This window comes from Onychostoma macrolepis, chromosome 09 (assembly GCF_012432095.1).
Source record: "Onychostoma macrolepis isolate SWU-2019 chromosome 09, ASM1243209v1, whole genome shotgun sequence".
NCBI classification, from domain to species: domain Eukaryota; kingdom Metazoa; phylum Chordata; class Actinopteri; order Cypriniformes; family Cyprinidae; genus Onychostoma; species Onychostoma macrolepis.
This window is the reverse complement of record NC_081163.1, coordinates 9,256,475-9,275,092: the sequence shown is the minus strand read 5'-3', so window position 1 is coordinate 9,275,092 and position 18,618 is coordinate 9,256,475. Positions and strand designations below refer to the sequence as shown.

The window sequence follows — 18,618 nt, the reverse complement described above, 5'->3', positions numbered from 1 at the left end:
GGCAACATAATTATACTGCCTACCTTTTGGAACAGCTTTTACATCAGGAGGGTGATTATGATGCATTAAAATGATGCCTACGTGGCAGCTTACTTGGTTTTGGAACACAGCCTGTTAGTGTCTACATAAACTGCTACGTTGGGACAATGAGCCACTTTGCCATTGGGGCAATGTAATATCACTCATCCAAATTACCTTACTAAGGGTTCTGTTAGCTGGCACATCTAACATGTCCATCTTAAGATCAATGGGAAGAGGCTTTCCAAAGTCCCAGCCTCCATATCTGAAACAAAGCACAAAACAACTTACGTTAGGGCTCATAAATCCTGGCTCGTGTAACATTTTGTTCACTTGTTGTACACATTTACTGGAAGCTTCTTCTTTTTTTTTGATACCATTTATGCATTTGTGTAGGTTTTTTGCTTCATGGTTTCTAGGATTAAAAAAATCTCTTTTAGAATAATTGGACTGAGCATGCAAATTTATGTTCTTTCCAACATTCTTTACACATTAAATCTCAATTTATTTAACAATAAATGTAGTGTTTTCAGACACTAAAGACATTTTCCTTGATATACTGTTAATTAATAGTTTTATGCCTTTGTTGAATTTCCACTCAATTTATTACAAGAGCTGTGATTTGCCTTTTTTATTACTATTTTCACCACTACACAGAGGCAGGGCTGTGTATTATATTACAATTTTTTGGAAGAGCAATGTATGAATAATAAATGCTAGCCTTACTATTTTAGGTGTAATAAAGTATTTTCATGCTAGCAGCACGCCCCAGTGCTGTGTGCTATTTGACTAGGATGGAAAATGTCAGCTGGTCAGAAATGCCACGGTAAAGACGGGATAAACCGAAGTGCTTCCTCTTTAATTATTAATCAGCCTACCAGCGGTTCATAAATTCCTTAATATTCCACCTCACCATATTTTGAACTTGTGACATAAAGGAAATATCTTGTGAAATTAGTTTAATGCTGTGAAGTACTACGTGTGATAAAATTCACCTGTTTCTGATGAAGTCATTGGCAGTGGCCAGCAGGTAGTCCTCTATGTTGATGCCCGTCAGGTTGTAGACAACCTGGGATGATGGATTTATTTTGTGAGGTGGTTCGAAATTGGATGCAGGACATGACTGAAAGGGAGAGAAAAGGGAATGATTTAACTATTTGATCCCTGCCAATTCAAGAGTAGAATTGGCCACGCCCCACAGGAAGCTGAATTTAAATGACAAGAAGAAGTACAGGCACAAGATTAACACAAATTTGGTGACAAAACATTATTTATTACATCCTTAACTTAACTAATAAGGCCTATTTACTCCACAATGCGTAATTCTTTTTCCTCGGTTGACATATTTCCCTAAATTAAGTTAAACTAAATTGAATACCTTGAAAAAACAGCCAACAACCAATTTAAATTTCATGGAGAACCACAACATGTACACCAAAGCTTTTTTTAAAGACATGATTGATTCAAATTAAATACAAGGTGGCATTTCAAACGTGAATTACTAATAAAATATATTAAGTAAATAACATATTTTTTGTTTATGATCATGTTTGTGTAAATTAAACAGAAAAATCATTATTTTTACATTACATTATTTATATATCATATGATTTAGAATTATTAAACATTCCATGTTTCTACTTGCTTAAATTACAATATTCATTCTGCATTATGTTTGTTTCCTCGTTGTTGCCTCAAAGCCAGGAATTGAATATAAAAGGCTTTCTGAAATCAATTCTGAAGGGCGCGCAACCCTGCTGTGATCGACAATCTCCTTCACGCTATCGAAACACTAATGATCTTTATCAATATTTAAACGCTGAGAGATGCACATCATTGAGGATATGTGATAATGTTGTTTGTGTTATGATGGTTATGCTCTGTTTGACCCACCTGCACTTGGTTGCTACACTTGCAGGTGGTAAATGTAGCAGAGCTGTTGCCTCTGGAGATCCAGGTCTCACTTGCTGCAGCAGATCTCTCTTTACAAACCCTGTAAAAAAAATAAATGTTTTCTTGTAGCAAAAAGAAGAAGAATACAATATTCTACGTGCAGGAACAGTGTGATGATTATTTGGAAGGTATAAAAGACTCTCCCCACTATTTTGTTACACCCCTTTACCCATAGACTTTTCAAAGGGGCTCGTAACACAATGAAAAAAAAAAAATCGATCCTATAAACAGGAAATGCATGAGAAATGTAAATGATCCCTGAGTGAATCTCACAAAAATATGTGCAGAGAGGTTCTTTTGTGAGATTTACGCCCATATACAGGAGCATTATTATAAGCTCTTACAGTGGAATTACAAAAGGCAGAGCTTTCAGATGTGTGGGTGAAAGAGAGAAATAGAAAAACAGTGAACAAAAAAGCAAGAGAGTGTTTGTGAGCGAGTTACAGAGTGAGGAAAAAGAGTAAGATGAGCCGAGATGGGAAAATAGCGTGATAAAAAACAGTGATAGAAAACTAAAAGTGGCACATTAGTGTGATGAAATTGACCAGGAACACGAGAAGACCCACTGATACAAGCAGACAGAGTATCAGAGTCCCAGGGCTTAGCAAAAGAGACGGCGACCAGAGCTTAGGAACAGACCTGCGAAGATCAGAGGGGCTGAAATCATAGCCGGCAAAAATGAAAGCCATTTGCAGTGCCTAGGTGAGCTGATGCTGTGATATGTAATCACTCATGGCTTAGGGCGGCCTGCAGTCTGATTACTGAGCTCAGAGTGCTGGGTCACTAAGACATATGGATGATTACTTACGAATCTGTGGGGTCTCTCGTGCAAACGTGGTCAATGCCTGGATGGGACATCATGGAATCTACAAGACTGTTGGTGGCAGGATTCTGATTGCTGTGGAGAGAACATGCAATGGCAATGTTTAAGACTGGGTGAAATTACACTATATTTGATATTACTTTGATGGTGCCAAAAAATAAACATCAGAAATATTGCAATGGTTCTATGTGCTTCTCTTTGGCCATTAGTTGCATCAGCAAAATGTGGCAATTAGCTAGTTTTGTGCCAGTGTCCCATACTATTGAGAGGTGTTTTAAAAGCATCTCTGTCATAAACCTCATTAACTGTAAGGAATTCAAAATATTAATTAGCAATTAGTTAGCATCATCACTCAAAAATGTTTACATGAGCATGATGTAATTTGCATGTAATTATTTCCTTGTGTTCATTTAGTAATAAAAAACTCTGAAGAAAAATTGCCTGATAAAAGTCGTAACAACATTATCAACCTTCTTTTTCATGAGTTTGATTTCCAGAAAATGCATGGACTGATGAAATGTATACCATGAATGCAATGTAAGTCACTTTGGATAAAAGTGTCTGCAAAATGCAAAGATGTAAATGAATAGATTATTAAAACAAATTAAAATGTCTTTATTTCGGCAGTACCCATATTTCTTAAATGTTTGCATTTTTTGAAAAAGTGAGTCTAACCTGAAGAAGCTATACTGTTCATCAACGTGGTACAGAGCAGGAGAGAGCACAATCTTAGGAAAGTGCTGAAGATCACTCTTGATGGAGCCCAGGCCCATGGCAGCAATTACAAAGAGTACAGGCAACAACACCTGGGAGAACAGCCCCTTCCAGTCCCTCCTGGAGTGATGCACGCGTTTCAGCAACATGGCCATCACCCGCTGCGTGGTCAAAGCAAACCCACGCACGGCTGAGGTCCCAGTGAGGCCTATAAAAGAGAAGAAGAGAGTGTGCCACATGAGACAGAGGCAATCATCTCACCTCTTCAATCCAGGCAAATTCTAAAGATGAGCTTTCAAAGCTTTCAAGGGGTAATTGGGAAAGTACAGGTCATGGAACTAATATTCCACAAACTTCTGCAAGAAACTAAACTGGTCCTAAAAGCATACTTACTGGCTTTCTCTCCAAGGTACGTGCTGTTGAGATCGTCAGGAATGCTGTCTCTTGAGGCAAACATGTCATTCGCTATCACAGACTCTGATACAGACCAGGTTTCACTTTCTTTAGGCTCCAAGTCGTCTCGAGTCAACTGCAGGAACACCTGAGAAAACACAGCGTCTTTATGAGTGCACCTGGACAGGGTTGTATCATGTTTTCCTATGGTTTTGTTAGGATAACATTATTGCAGTGGTTCCTTTTTTTTCTTTTTCTTCACATTTTAACCATATTTTACTTGGGATGTTCTACAATCCCCAATCCTTCATAAATACTATGCACTTTGATTGAAATGTAAGTATTTGTACATTGCTTAAAAAAAGATTTTTGTGTAAATAAAATTATTATTGGGGTACATTTGGGGTAGAATTTCAAAATCAAAATAATGTGTTAAATTCAATGTGTTACTTGCCAATTATTGGTAATTATTTGTCAAATTTACTAGCAAATTTACTTTGGGAATATTGAAAAGCATGAAAATCTTTAAATCTTAAAATGCAAAGTTCAAACAAATATTACAATTTTGTCATAATTTAAAGCCTTTTTACACCAAGGACGATAACTATAGCAATAGCGATAATCTTTATAGTTCTCGTTCTTGGTGTGAACTAAAAGCCTCGGCAACCTCAGCTGGTAGCCATGACTGTCAGGTTGGGAAACCCTGCATTAGATGACTAAAATAAGTAGCCTACACAAATAGCATTTCAATAATTAAATATCTCCCAGCCCTACTTATAATCTGATTTTGGAGTGAAGCAAATTGTGAGGCTTGGACTATATGAGCCAAGAATCCCAGGGAACCTAGTATGGTTTAGCTTCCTTTGGCAGTCTTGGGCTGCACTGCCTGAGGCTTTAAAGGTCGCTGGGAAAGCAGTCTGAAGCCCAGTGGAACTGGCCGAGTCCATAATCCAGTCCTGCACCTGGGTCTTCATCTGATAATTACCTCTTCCAGGGTGGTGTCGGAAATGCCATAGCAGCCCAGCTGAAGCTTGTCCAGATTCTGATCCAGACCGGTGAGCAGAGACTGGTACGCAGCTGCGTTCTGGGGGGTGTACGATGGGAGGGCATAGACCAAATCGCCCACCTCTCCCTCCTTCTGCTGAGCGTCAGGCAGGTAGGATTGAATGAAAGCCCTGAGTTCTTCAATGTTAAACTTATCGTTGGAATCAGGAGTCTGAACCTAGAAAAAACATAGAAATGCATGTTGATAATATGACAAATTATAAAATATAAATTCTGGAACACCACAATGACACATATTGCCACAGTAATATCATGGTATATGAATATAATATTCATTATATTCCACTGAATATATACAATAATGATCAAAAGTTTAGGGTCAGTAAGTTTTTTTTTGAAAGAAATTAATACTGTTAATTAAAAAAATGTCAAAAGTGGCAGTCAAGACATTTTTAATGCTATAAAAGATTTATATTTCAAATAAATGCTGTTCTTTTTAAAGTTACATTCAAGGAATACTGAAAAAAGTGGATTAAATTCACCATTAAAAAATATAGATAAAATATAGCTAATAAAATTAAATGTAAATAAAGCACCACAGCCGTTTTCAACATTGATAATAATAAGAAATGTTTCTTGAGCAGCAAATCAGCTTTAGAATGATTTCTGAAGGATCATGTGACACTGGAGACTGGAGTAATGGCTGCTGAAAATTCAGCTTTGCCATCACAGGGATAAATTACATCAGAAAATGTCTTTCAATGGAAAAAAGTATTTGAATGGAAAAAAATAAAAATTTCATAGTATTACATTTGACTCTATTTTTTATCAAATAAATGCTCCCTTGGTGAGCATAAGATACTTCTTTGAAAAACATTGAAAAGTCAACCCCAAACGTTGAATGCTTGTGTATATCAGTGTATCTTGGTATTAATATTATACCTTTGTATTGTACTCCAGTACTACCTTGGTACTTTTTATGAGAGTTGAACTCAGTAAGAACTCAGTTGGAGTAACTGACACACTGACACACATGTACCTTCTTTGTGAGGGTGAGGTTGTAGCCCTTAGCCAGCTTGTCTTTGAGGTAGAAGGGCGAACCACAGCATTTGAGGCCTCCGCGCTCCAGGAAGGCGATGCGGTCACTGAGAACTTCAGCCTCATCCAGGTGATGGGTGGAAAGAATGATGGTACGCTCTGGACAGTTAAACAAAACCAACACAGAGGCATGTCAAATCAAAGATCCACTGATACAGGCAGACAGAGAGAGAGACAGACTCTGAACAAAGAGCTGATGTACAACGATAACGCAGAAGAATCTGACATGACCCTCTTTTACGGTCTTAAATCCTTGCTCGAGATAAATTCGCTAACTGTCTCCACGGAAGATAATTAAACATCAGAGGGAGCATGACGGATAACAATCAGTCGTTACTACATCTGCGTCTGGATTTTTCCCTGTCTGGATTTGACTGCACGCACCTTGAGAAAATCCATTCAAGCCTAATTAAATTCTAAACCAAGTGTCAGATACCCGATAAGAACAAAGTCCTTTGTGGAGTTTGCTACAGGTACAAGCCAGGAGATTATTTTCACCCTGGTCTGAATTGCAAGGGGATTTCACCTTGCTTGTGCTGAAGGACAATGTCCCAGATGCTGCGTCGGGAACAGGGATCCACCCCGGTGGTCGGCTCATCTAGCACCACCAGCCGTGAGCCTCCAATGAAGGCAATGGAGATGGATAGCTTCCTTTTCATACCTCCTGACAGGGTGCCGACACGCTTGTGGCGGTGGGCGTGCATGTCTGTTTCCATTAGGATTCTAAGACAGGAAAAAGAGGGACCAGGTTAATGTAGATTTCTCATTTAGCTGATGCTCTTCCAGTATCTACAGTGATCTGGGCCAATACACCTTGCTCAAGGGCACAGTGTGTTCATGGACCATCCATTGTGGGGTTTGAACCAACAAACTTCTACCAACCCATTCAATAACCGCTAAGCCATATCATTACCCTCATGTCGTTCCAAACCTGTATAAGTTTCTTTCTTATGCTGAACACAAAAGAAGATATTTTGAAGTGCCAAACAGTTGTTAGTCACCGCTGACTTACACAGAAGGGAAATAAATACTATGGAAGTCAATGGGGACCATCAACTGTTTGGTAACCAGCATTCTTCAAAATATCTTCTTTTATGTTCAACATAAGAAAGAAACTCATACAGGGTTGAATCGACATGAGGGTGAGTAAATGATGACAAAATGTTCATTTTTGGGTGAACTATCCCTTTAAAGAGCATCAGTGTAGTCAGGGCTTAATTTGTGCCGGAACAAGCCGGATCCGGAACCTCCGAAATCGGATCCGGCACCTCGTTTTGTCGAATCCCCCTCCTCACGCATCAATATGAAATAAGTTTGTGCTGACCTATAGTGTGCATATATGAAAAATCATCCATAATGACCGCGCTTGCGGCACATCTACATTTGAAGATGAAAGAACCTGAGCGTGCAAAAGACGCGACATGTGAACTTCTCTGCTCTCACAAGACATGCACGGTTCCAATAGCCTATACGCGTGCATTTTCTTTCTCAACTATTCACATTTACTTAAGAAAAAACCTGGATATTCGCCAGGACGGCCATTTTTGCGTAATTTTGTGTGTATTTGGCCACTTAGGCTCAACAACAAACTACGAAAATAAACTCAATATGATACTCGCTAGGCGGCTTTGGATGTGACTGTGAGCGCTCAGCCTTGAGACCGCCTCTGGAGCGCGCGAGTACTGATTAGCTTAAAAAAACGTGCATTTTTGTGACGATGCAACAATGACCCGATTAAGCAAGTGACAAATTTGTCAACTGTCCCGAAATGCGAGCGAAAGTCTTGGATCAGCGACAGTGTGCAGCAGCTCATTGTATTGCAGACGAGATGCGCTGATGTGAAGCCACTTTGAGAAAGTGAAAGAGAGAAGGCGCGGTCCAGTTCAATCACTTACGCTGTTTTCAAATGACTGATTTAATCTGCTAGTTTGTGTGGATTTATTTACTCATATAACCTACTTGCTATATTGAATAAATGTTTGCAGGAATTTCCCTCATTATAAATTTGAAAGCTGGGGGGATGAGTAAAATGCGATATACACACAATCCCCCACGAAATTCTGGACAGGATTAATTATAACTCTATTACAGAGATTTGTGAAATAAAATTCCATTATTTATTTATTTTATTTTATTTTATTTTTCCCAGACCTGGAAATTGCTGTTTCAAAATTTCATGGCTTTTTCAGGTTTTTTTTATGTACGAACCCTAATAAAAGCAACTGATGCACACTGTTAATCACTTAAACTGGCCCACCAATGTGATCGTCTGAATGCTCCATTACCTCTTCCTTCTCTAATCACATGCCGGATCCGTCACCCCGCTTTGTTCCGGGACCTCGAAATTTACAAATTAAGCACTGAGTGTAGTTTGACTTAGCAGCTGAACTACTTTAAATTATGAGTAGGTTGTAGTGTGGGAATCTTCAGTTTTAAAGTAGTTTAAAGTAGCTTCCCCAACACCATTAAGGGCACATTGCAAACCTACATGTAATATGAGTTAAGATAACATATAGCTTCTGTAAAAAGTTCATTTCTCTAAGGGAGTGTTACAGAACAACATAAAAACATACTGTAAGGCAAGCACTGAAACTTACCTTCGCACTTGTTCGTTCACTTCCTGTTTGGTCCAGTGGGGTGCTTTAATCTGAGAGTATAGCAGCAGGTGTTCCTTTGTGGTAAGGTGGTCAAACAGGACATCATACTGCATGCACACGCCCATCTCCTTACGCACATCATCTATAGACGTCTGCATATCCATCCCATTCACCTCAATGGTGCCGCTGGAGGGTGCAAACAACCCTGTCAGAAGTGACCTGAAACAAGAAAATACATTTTTCAGTTTTTATGCTCATTAAAACCAATTGCGTTTTTTTTGAAGATGCAATAGGCTGTTATGCTCTTACATAGTGGTGGTTTTTCCAGCTCCATTGTGACCCAGCAGAGAGGTGATATGTCCCTCATAGAAAGAAAGGTTCAGATTGTCTACAGCATGCCGGTTGCCGTAGGTCTTTGTCAGGCCATACAGAGAGACTCCAACAGGCAATCCTGAGAAGTCTTCTTCTCCATTACCCGCCAAGCTACTTTTACCTACAGGGACACAGATAAAGAGAAGCAAAGATGTTAAAATATCACACAGAAACTGAAAGGATTAAAATTTATCCTACAATTACAATCTGTGTCACCTTCAAAGAAGGTAGAGTGTGCAAGTATATTTGAGCAAACAGATCTGAAGCAAATCCCTCAGATGCTCAAAGGTTTGATCAGCAGTATTCTTATCTTGATATCAGTAATAACTTTTTTGAAAGAAAATAATACTTTTATTTATAAAGGGACATTAAATTGATCAAAAATGACAGTAAAGACATTTAAAAAGTTACAAAAAAATCTAATAAATCCTGTTCTTGTGAACTTTCTATTCAAAGAGATTCCTAAAATGAAAAGGTATTATATTATATTATAACCTAGTTTGATATTGATAGTAAGAAGAGATGTTTCCTGATTACTAGAAAATTACAAATTTGAATAATTCAACTGTCATCACATGAATATATTGCATTTGAAAAAATATTAAAATGAAAAAACAAGTATTTTAAATTGTAATGTTTCACAATATTACTGTTTTTAATCAAATAAATGCAGCCTTGGCGAGCCTAAGAGGCTTCTTTTAAAAACCTTCAAAAATCTTACCAACCTCTGAATGGCAGTGCAGGTAATCTACTGTAATGTAATATTTAGCTACAATATTTGTCTTCCTCTGTTTCTACTTCAGTCTATAATCATTGCACCAATTAACTAATTTAACTTGCATTGGTTTAAAAAAAAAAGGAAAATGAGAAACATGAAGACAGCACCAATACTATATGTTGCCACAGACAATTATCAAATATACAGATATGCACTCATGCAAAAGTACTTTACCGCTCAATGCTGCTACAGACCAATCAGAATCAAGTATTCCAAAGCACTGTGTAATAATGTACCTTTGCTCTTGTCAGTGTTGTTTTGTTCGTGCATCATGTTAGTAAAGAGCAGCCCTCTGCCTATTTTCTTTGGCGTTCTGCTACAGCAGCTGAACATATCTGTCCAGAAGGACCGAGTCACTGGGAAGTACCACGGAACACCAATGCCATACTTTCCTGATTAAGAGAAAAATAGATTAAACAATAATATTATACCTCCACTTCTAAAAATGAATATTGTTATGAATATTCTTTTTACCTAACCACACAAACAAAATCTGATGAGTTTCGCAACTGAGCAACTCACACATACCTGGGAAGACCATGCGGATGTAAATCCCAATGATAAAATATACCACTGAGTCGATGAGGAGCAGCCAACAGAGCCAACCGAAGGACGAAGTGTCACCAGCCAGAGGAGAGATATACATGTTGCTCCACTGGATGCCTGAGGTGTAAGTACACAATGCATTCAGTCAATGTAATTATCCCAAACAAACACTAATTGCAGACAGTCTGAGGGGTTTGTGTCGGCATACCTTCTTCCTGTTTTTCATAGTGGGAAATATACTGGCTGGCGTAACTGAAGCATGTCGGAGAAAAGAGACTCTGTGGACCAAAAACAAACACTGTGAGATTTATACTACAGCTGTCAATCGATTAAATCATTTAAAAGACTAGTTCACCCCAAATCGAATTCTGTCATCATTTACTCGCCATCATGTCACTTACATTACTTTCTTACAAAAGGTGAGTTGTTACAAGTCAAACTGGTTTGGAATGACATGGTGATTAAATAATTTATATTTTTTTGGAGTGAACTCTTCCTTTATTGGTGAATAAACTGTAGTTAAAACCCTAACGCATTTAAGAATTCATTTTTAACAAAATAATGTGGAATTAATGGGTTTTGTGGAAAAAACTACAGTAAAATATATGTCCATATGGATATAACAATATTGACTTAAATTCCTGCAAAAGCACTTTTAACTCGCCTCATTTGCACAAAAACAGATCAAAACAAAGAAAATGCCAACATGGATATGCAATTCTGCAATAATTCAACAAAACAACTTTATAACCCCCACTCTTCATGGACATATTACATGTAAAGATGTTTTTGCCGCTGCCTGCGCATTAGTCCTCTGCTGGTGTTCGCATTAACATTTCTACGAATTATGTGGTTTCACATTTGTGGGTGATATTTCACTTGTGGAGCTGCTATGATAATTACATTTCACCACTCAAAGAATGCAAATGACTTTTGTTAAATGTCCCGCCTGGCTTTGATTTATAAATAAATTATCCATAAAGAATTTCTTCCTGCATTTACTGAGAAAACATGCTGTTCTTGGGACTTTTGTGCGTGTGTGAGAATATTTGGTTCCTGCAGTAATAGTAAAACCTGAAACCTACATTGAGAGAAGTGACCTAATAAACAAAATAAAATAAAATAAAAAATATAAGATGCAAAAAGATCCACACCATGACAGAACAGTGTTTTACAAATCACAAAGAATAGAATAAAAGTTATAACGTCAGATTGAATGTCATTTTTTGGCAATGATGTTAAATTGCAAACTGATTTAAATGCAGTACAGACCAGAGCACTCTTCACACTGAAGGAAAGATTGTCCTCCAAGTGGATCAGCACGATGAAGGGGAAGAAACAGATGACATAGATAAGGCTGCCGCTCAGCCCGGCGATGTTAGTCTTATCGAAGAAGGAGCTGACCAGGAAGCTGATTGCAAGGACGCTGAAGCCATAGTCGCAAAGGTAGAGGAAGAGCACGAAGCCATTGCTGCGAGGAAGGATGCCGCCAACTTTCAAAATGATAGTGAGGATGATGACAGTCGCCAGCAGGAACACAGCACTTTCAATTAACCAGGCAAAGAAATGGCTGATGGGATTGACCCCCATCATTTTCATGTACTGTGGGAAGAGTGAAAAGACTTTAGAAAGCTAATTAAAGTTTGTGGGAAAGAACTAAAGAAAAAATATGCTTTGGTTCCATACCTCATGAAGTCGCAGTTCTCTCTCGTGGACGAGTTTTTTCACAAAGTGGGCAACAAACAGCACCCAGGAAATCATGAGAGCCATTGGGAAGGCAAAAGCAATGCTGTTGAGATACCTGGGGGGTAGAAAGATTTGAGATTAGCAGGTTAAGGACACATTTGTTACACATATCACTCTATATAACTTCAAATATTGACAAGGAACCGATGAACTGACTAACTTAAGTCAAGAACCTTTTTGATTAGAGTTGTAATTAAAAGTCTAAATCGATGACCCACAGTATTATAATATAACTACTGTAATTCAGACGTTAATTTGGTTTGCAATACATTTTCTTTGGAAAAAGCTTGTCACTATAGTGCATCCATCTTCCAAAAGAAACTTTGCATTTGTTTCCAAAAAAAAATATTCTCATACACAGCCAACGGAAAATTCAGTGCCATGACAACAGCTCTGATCCAGCACTTCATCTACACAGAACCAAAGCCAAACCTAAGCTTACAAAATTGTTTAGCTGCCTTGCAAGCAATGCTGTTTTATTAAACAAATGCAAATCTAGTATTTTTATGAAATACTAGACATTCATCCCGCTAGAGTTATTTCTAATGAACAAAACAGAGCAGATGTTCAGTGTTGGTGTAAACTGTTGATTATTTGCTCAGATGCCACCTCTTGCGTGACCATCTCAGTCTTCATATGAGGTGCTCAGTGTGTATGTGGGGTTTGTGCTTGTGAGACACTCACTCATCCTTGAAGTAGCAGGGATAAGGGAATGCCTGCATCTGCACCGCGGGCTCATCTATGGCTTTACCCGTCTGCATTTCGATGATGGCTCTCTCGATGCTCTCCTGCAGGTACACGAAGCCTCGGTTGTACCGCTGGGTCTCGTAGCTGACATGAAGGCATCTTTCACCCAGAAGGGATTCCGTGCGCGGTCGGTGCGCATGACATTCTCGATGTTCATTCGGATGGTGTAGTCAATGTTCGAGGGCAGGCTGCTGGAGGTCTCCTCAGGAAGTTTGAAAATAATGCCTGTGAAGATGAGCAGAGCTCATGTGTATAAAAGGGAAGTGATCTGTTGTCATAGTAACCTCAAAGGCCTGCTGCTCCTAGATAACAGTGGAAATCTATATCTCAATGGAATTGAATCGAATTGCATCGAATTACAGGCTTTACAGCCCAATAGCTCTTCAGTGCCTGTGGTGTCCTCAACCGAGAGTATCACCAAACGCATGAGTGGAGTAGTCAGTTGAAGAGGTATCTCCTGATGAGAGTGTGTGTGTGTGTGTGTGTGTGTGAACTCACTGGCGTAGAGCTCACGGTTTTGAGCCAGTCTCTCCGCCTGCTCGTCGAGTTCATCAGTTGAGTTGAAGGCTCGGTAGCGGTCGAAGTTGACACAGGAGGAAAGGTTCATCATCAGCATGGAGAGGGTGGTGATCTGCTCCATGATAAACTTGTTTTTCTCTAAAAGGACTGTCATGTTTGCTGCAGAGAGAGTTAGAAAAACTGTTCAAGCCACTGCAGATTTAGGATAAGACTCTTGTGTATAGGAGCAATGCATCTCTGCCTCTTGTCATGGGTTGTCAAATGCTCGGCTGTAAAACTCCATTCGGACAGGGATAGTTTTCCCAGAGGAGGTTAGGTAAATTTGTGTCTCACAGACATAAGCCCTATTCTGAGAGTAATTATTTCTCAGGGAGACATGATTTCAGTATTTACAGATGGTAGTCTGTGATTTAATTGCCATGTGAACCGTTAATGTCTGTTTTTTCTTCCCATTGCTAACGGTTTATAGACAAACTCCAGGGTCCTGTGGTTATTTAATTAGTAAATCTCAATTTACAAGAAAGAATTGATAGTAAAAACAATTTTGGTAACACTTTACTTAAAGCCTTTATGTAGTACGCATTATAAAGGGTTATTAAAGGGTGCAATGTTTTATAATTATTCATAATGTGCATTGTAATACATTGTATCTTGTCTTAATTATAAACCGAATTTAAAATGCATAGTGTAACAATGAATTGATAAGTCTTATAATGTATTAACTGCGGTTACAATTATTCATGAGATTGTACAATTTATTATAAGTTGCATTACAAGGCATAATTAATGCATTAAAACTACTTTTATGATGCATTATACATTTTAAAGACTTTAAGTAAAGTCTTACCACAATTTTTTATATAAAACTACTAAATAAATATTGATTGATTTATTCATTCATTCATTATATTAATATATTTATAAATTCTTTTAATAATCAGCATTATGGAAGCTACAGTTGTATTATGATTCCTGTCACAATTGAGTAAAAAATATTTTTATTAAAATAATGAGAAATTTTTATGATTTAACATTTCATTATAATGCTAAACTTTCTCATGATAATGACTTAGCAACTCGTAATAATGAGAATTTTCTCATTAAAATGACTTATAATCATAAATATTAGAAATGTTCTCGTTATAATAGCATCTCATAATAATGAGAAACTTTCTTGTAATAATAATGCTGCATCACCATGATGCAAGCATTGCATGTACTGTTGAGAACTTACAGAATTGGTTGAGAGTGGCGCTCATTTGTGTAACATCAATGCCGGTCTGAGTCTGAATGAAGTTTTGGACGAAAGGATTGCGCAGAGAATTCTGTGAAGAGTAGTTTGATAAGAGAGCAGTTAATGCAGTAGAGGGGGGAAAATAAATAAATCAAATAAAAAGTATTTATTTGATTTTCTCTTGACTGAATACCTGAAGTATTGGCAAGGTTTTTGTCAGGATGTTGGCAGACTGCATCACATATGACGATGACTCTATCCATTCAGACGCATACAGCTTTAGATCACCAAACTGGTGCAGTGTGGAATTTGACTGCAAGAAAGAAGGGCATGTTTTGTTACAAAAAAAACCCCACAATATCTTGCTTCGTGACCAGGCTACCCATCTGTATCTTAAAAGGAGAATCGATATGACTGTATAAATGCAGGTCAGAAGTCCAGATTTATGCTGCAGTCCATCCCAAGTAAGAAGCGGGATATTCCTATATACTTTATCTTTGCAGGTATCTGATTCTCTGCAAATACGTCTCCTAGCAACTGTGGAGAATAAATGACGTTGTACAATGCTAACCGTACAATTATCAACAGAGAAGGTCATTTACCATGTTTTACACACCTGTCTCTGCAAACATTGTTAAATAGGTGTACTGTAGGAACTTGTTTGATTTAAGTAAACTATGTTCATCGTTTTTTTTCAAGGCAGAAAACTGGAAATTCAAACTTTTGAAAAAAGTAACATTTAAAAGTGGCCCAAACTGGATCCAATCACACATTTTTGCTTTTTATATGCATGCAAAAAACTCATATAAAATCAGTGAAAGAGTTAATGCAGCCTAGATGCCAAATAATTATTTTTAAGATGTTTTAAACCAGCACCTTTCTCATGATCTCTCTCGTCACTGGTGTGTCTGGTGAGTACAGGACCTGTCCTAACAGCATGGGTTTGAGGAAGGCCCAGGCCACTGCGCCGCCTGTAGTGTTCACCATATCCAAGTAGAGGTTCATACAGAAGGGACCTGGACATAAGCAGTATATTAATTAAGCCTGACCACAGCACTTCATCAAACTGAACTCAATATGCTGTAAGCAGATTCTTGACGGGTCATTATCATAATGCTTTATAGCACATTCAGCTGTGTGCTGAGAATATGCGTTCATACTAGCATCGGGTGGGATTTTGAACTTCTTAATCAGCTCTTCTCTTTTGTGGTCCGTCTGGACAGAAGGATCAGTCTCGGTTACGATAGGAACTTTTGCAATGGCGAACAACGTCAGGATGCCGTTTTTACATAAGGCACGAGCAATGGTACTAAAGGTGGCTCTGCTAGACATGGTGGACCGCTTTCCCCTCACCAGCTGCGGGAAAGAGAATATAATGACACGTTTTATTTAAAATTTTAAATAAATAAAACGTTTCATTTAAAATAAAAATAAAAAATAATAAAATAAAACTTACACTGTGGAACTCTTGGTTGGCCACCAAGTTTAGTTCTCCAATGTTTGTCAGATATTCCTGCAGTTTGTTAAGGGCAGGTACCAGTTTGTGCATCATGTCCGTCAAAAACTTGACCATCTCTAGCATGATTGCCACCAAATCCTGAATTTCTTTGGACAACAGCAGCTGCAACAAAATGTCCCAAGGTTAAAACAGACAGCACCAATGTAATTGAAAATTGCATAATATAGTTATTTGTTCAGGAAATTTTACAGAAATTGGTTTATACACATTAAAAATATAAAAATAAGTGGCAATGTCTATGGCTCGATAATCGAGTCAATTACATACTTAAACACTTTTGAATTAAATAATTAAAAAATATATTATTTTCTCTCTTTACTTTAAACTTAATGGAAGCAAACCAAAGATTATAATAAATGGCTTTTCATTACAAACAGAAGGTACAGAAAAATCTTGAATGGCTAACAGTGAGCTCAGGCTGCCCCAGTCCCAATCTAACCGTAAATGAGAAAAATCCATAATAATAAATACATAAAAAGCAAGCATTATTATTTAGTTTCATTATAACTACATGCAAAACATTTCTTGTATTTTATTAACTATAACAGAGAGATGCAGAATTTCTGTTTCATTGGATGTACAATATATACAACACATTCTGTGCCCAGCTCTTTACCCTGAATAAAGCCTCCTTTGTGTCCACATGGCGAAGAAAGAGAATCGTGATGCTGTACCATTCATGTGACAGTTCACAGAAGGTACTGAAGATCTCCTGCCCTGCAGGGTCCAGTTGCAAAGACGAGGGGTCTGAGCACTGGTGCAGGTTTGCCAACCATGCCAGGATCTGTGAAGAGGAGAGAGATGACAAACAGAGCACATTACAATAAATTTGCACTCTACAAGACTTCACACTGGCAAGAGACAGAGATATATGTTATTAAAGCGTATTGCGCTTGGGACCTACAACCCTCTGTGAGCAAGCAAAAGGCAACAATGGTAATGAAAATGCTCAAAGTTGTTTAGGGAGGATGGGGGAAATTATCCTTGGGAGGAACCAAGACACAGCAAGGGGAGCCCATCTTCCTCAGAATAAAGTGTGATTCAATTTATTTTTGTTTCTGTCTCACACTGTGTGAAGTCGTGATTTTTGGACATATCTTTTGAACCCCTCTGATGTATGCATGAGTTGTGGTGTACCTGCATGTTGCTGCTGGGTAGAGAGTAATCTAATAGAGCCTGAAGAATATGAGGGGGGAAGCTGGTATACCGCTTGACATCCTGAACAAACAGAGTGGTGTTTTTCAGCAGCTCTGATACTTTCACTTCAGCTGTCAAAACGCAAGACAAAAGACAAGTGAGAAAGCAGACATGCACGTATGACAAGGTTGAAAAAGACTGATTGGACCACCATCTGATAGCTAAGGAACACTTGTGTTTCCACAGTACTTTTGATAGAAGCGACAGCGGTACGTACCTGGAGATGAAATATTGATATTAAGATTTTTCAGAGTTGAGACGTTGAAGCCCACAATTTGAGAGAGAGTTGATGTCCTTTATAAAAAAGAAAAAAGATAGAGAGAGAAGAGACAGAGATCAAAACCATGAGTAGTATTTATGCTAGTTTTTTTGAACATTATCATTTGGGTTCTGAACTAATTCACAAGAATGAATCAGGTTTTCCAATGCTTGAAGATGAAGAAGTGAACAAAAAATGGATTGAATACATTGCACCATTGTTTTTTTTTAGTATTTATCTACTTTCACTCAACTAAAAATATAAGTAGCACAGCAACTTTTAGTAAATTACTGGCCAAAGCTACTGAACATACATAGTACAAGCTATAACAACAAGGTTAAAGGTCATTATAGAAAGCAGTACCAGTCCACTTCTGTGTTGTAAGTGTTAGGGTCTCCAATGAAAGTCTGGAAAATCAGATCATAGATGTCGGTGCTTTGGTTCACCAGGTTGGTTGTGAGTACATGGAAGGCCTGAACTGCAGGAACAACAGTGTCACATAGCAATCTGGGGCCCAGAGGCAGAACCTGGGTGATCAGCTGCACAGAAGCCATGTTTTCCAGAGCACACACCTACGTTATCATGAAAGAAATTGGTTTCAGAATACTTGAAATATAGGATATGAGTCATATGGCCTAATAATGTGTCATTTTGTATTCTCTTTGCAACTTGGTATGGCATGAGCATAGCAATAATAACAATACGGTAATTTTTGCTGGCATATGCTTTTAAAAAATGTCACTTTTTGTATCTAAACCATCTAAAAACTCACCTTAGTTAACAGGTGGTCCAGTATCATGCCCGAACTCTCATTTGCCCAGTTGGCTGAGCCTAATTCAAAGGCGGTGTTTATCACATGCAGTAGAAGATGCAGATTTTCTGCAGAGAGGCGAGAGAAATGAAAGAGGGAAAACAAAGATCAATCTTTTGCAGAGCTAAAGTAACTTAAATTCCCTACAGGCATCATTACTTGCACCTAACTCCACTTTCAGGCCAACCTCACAGTGCAGCAAGCAGCAAATGATCTAGCAAAGAATCCCCCCTTAGAAAAGAGACATTGAAAGCTTTATGGTGCCATGTGCTGATTTAGATCTGACAGC

General features: G+C 38.2%; 1 protein-coding gene across 1 annotated transcript in view; it reads right to left on the bottom strand.

Annotated features, from left to right (window-relative positions):
- The window catches only part of abca12 (ATP-binding cassette, sub-family A (ABC1), member 12), an 80,060-nt gene that overhangs the window by 15,720 nt on the left and 45,722 nt on the right, over positions 1–18,618 (bottom strand). Inside the window, 29 exon segments of the mRNA XM_058787691.1 lie at positions 196–283; positions 1,014–1,141; positions 1,912–2,011; positions 2,780–2,869; positions 3,470–3,716; positions 3,902–4,049; positions 4,887–5,123; positions 5,946–6,103; positions 6,531–6,727; positions 8,602–8,820; positions 8,911–9,094; positions 9,988–10,143; positions 10,280–10,414; positions 10,506–10,575; positions 11,570–11,899; positions 11,984–12,098; positions 12,728–12,872; positions 12,875–13,015; positions 13,289–13,468; positions 14,544–14,634; positions 14,737–14,856; positions 15,420–15,559; positions 15,704–15,899; positions 16,000–16,164; positions 16,679–16,846; positions 17,200–17,330; positions 17,477–17,553; positions 17,882–18,090; positions 18,291–18,397. Of these exon segments, the coding sequence (XP_058643674.1) occupies positions 196–283; positions 1,014–1,141; positions 1,912–2,011; positions 2,780–2,869; positions 3,470–3,716; positions 3,902–4,049; positions 4,887–5,123; positions 5,946–6,103; positions 6,531–6,727; positions 8,602–8,820; positions 8,911–9,094; positions 9,988–10,143; positions 10,280–10,414; positions 10,506–10,575; positions 11,570–11,899; positions 11,984–12,098; positions 12,728–12,872; positions 12,875–13,015; positions 13,289–13,468; positions 14,544–14,634; positions 14,737–14,856; positions 15,420–15,559; positions 15,704–15,899; positions 16,000–16,164; positions 16,679–16,846; positions 17,200–17,330; positions 17,477–17,553; positions 17,882–18,090; positions 18,291–18,397 (4,472 nt within the window).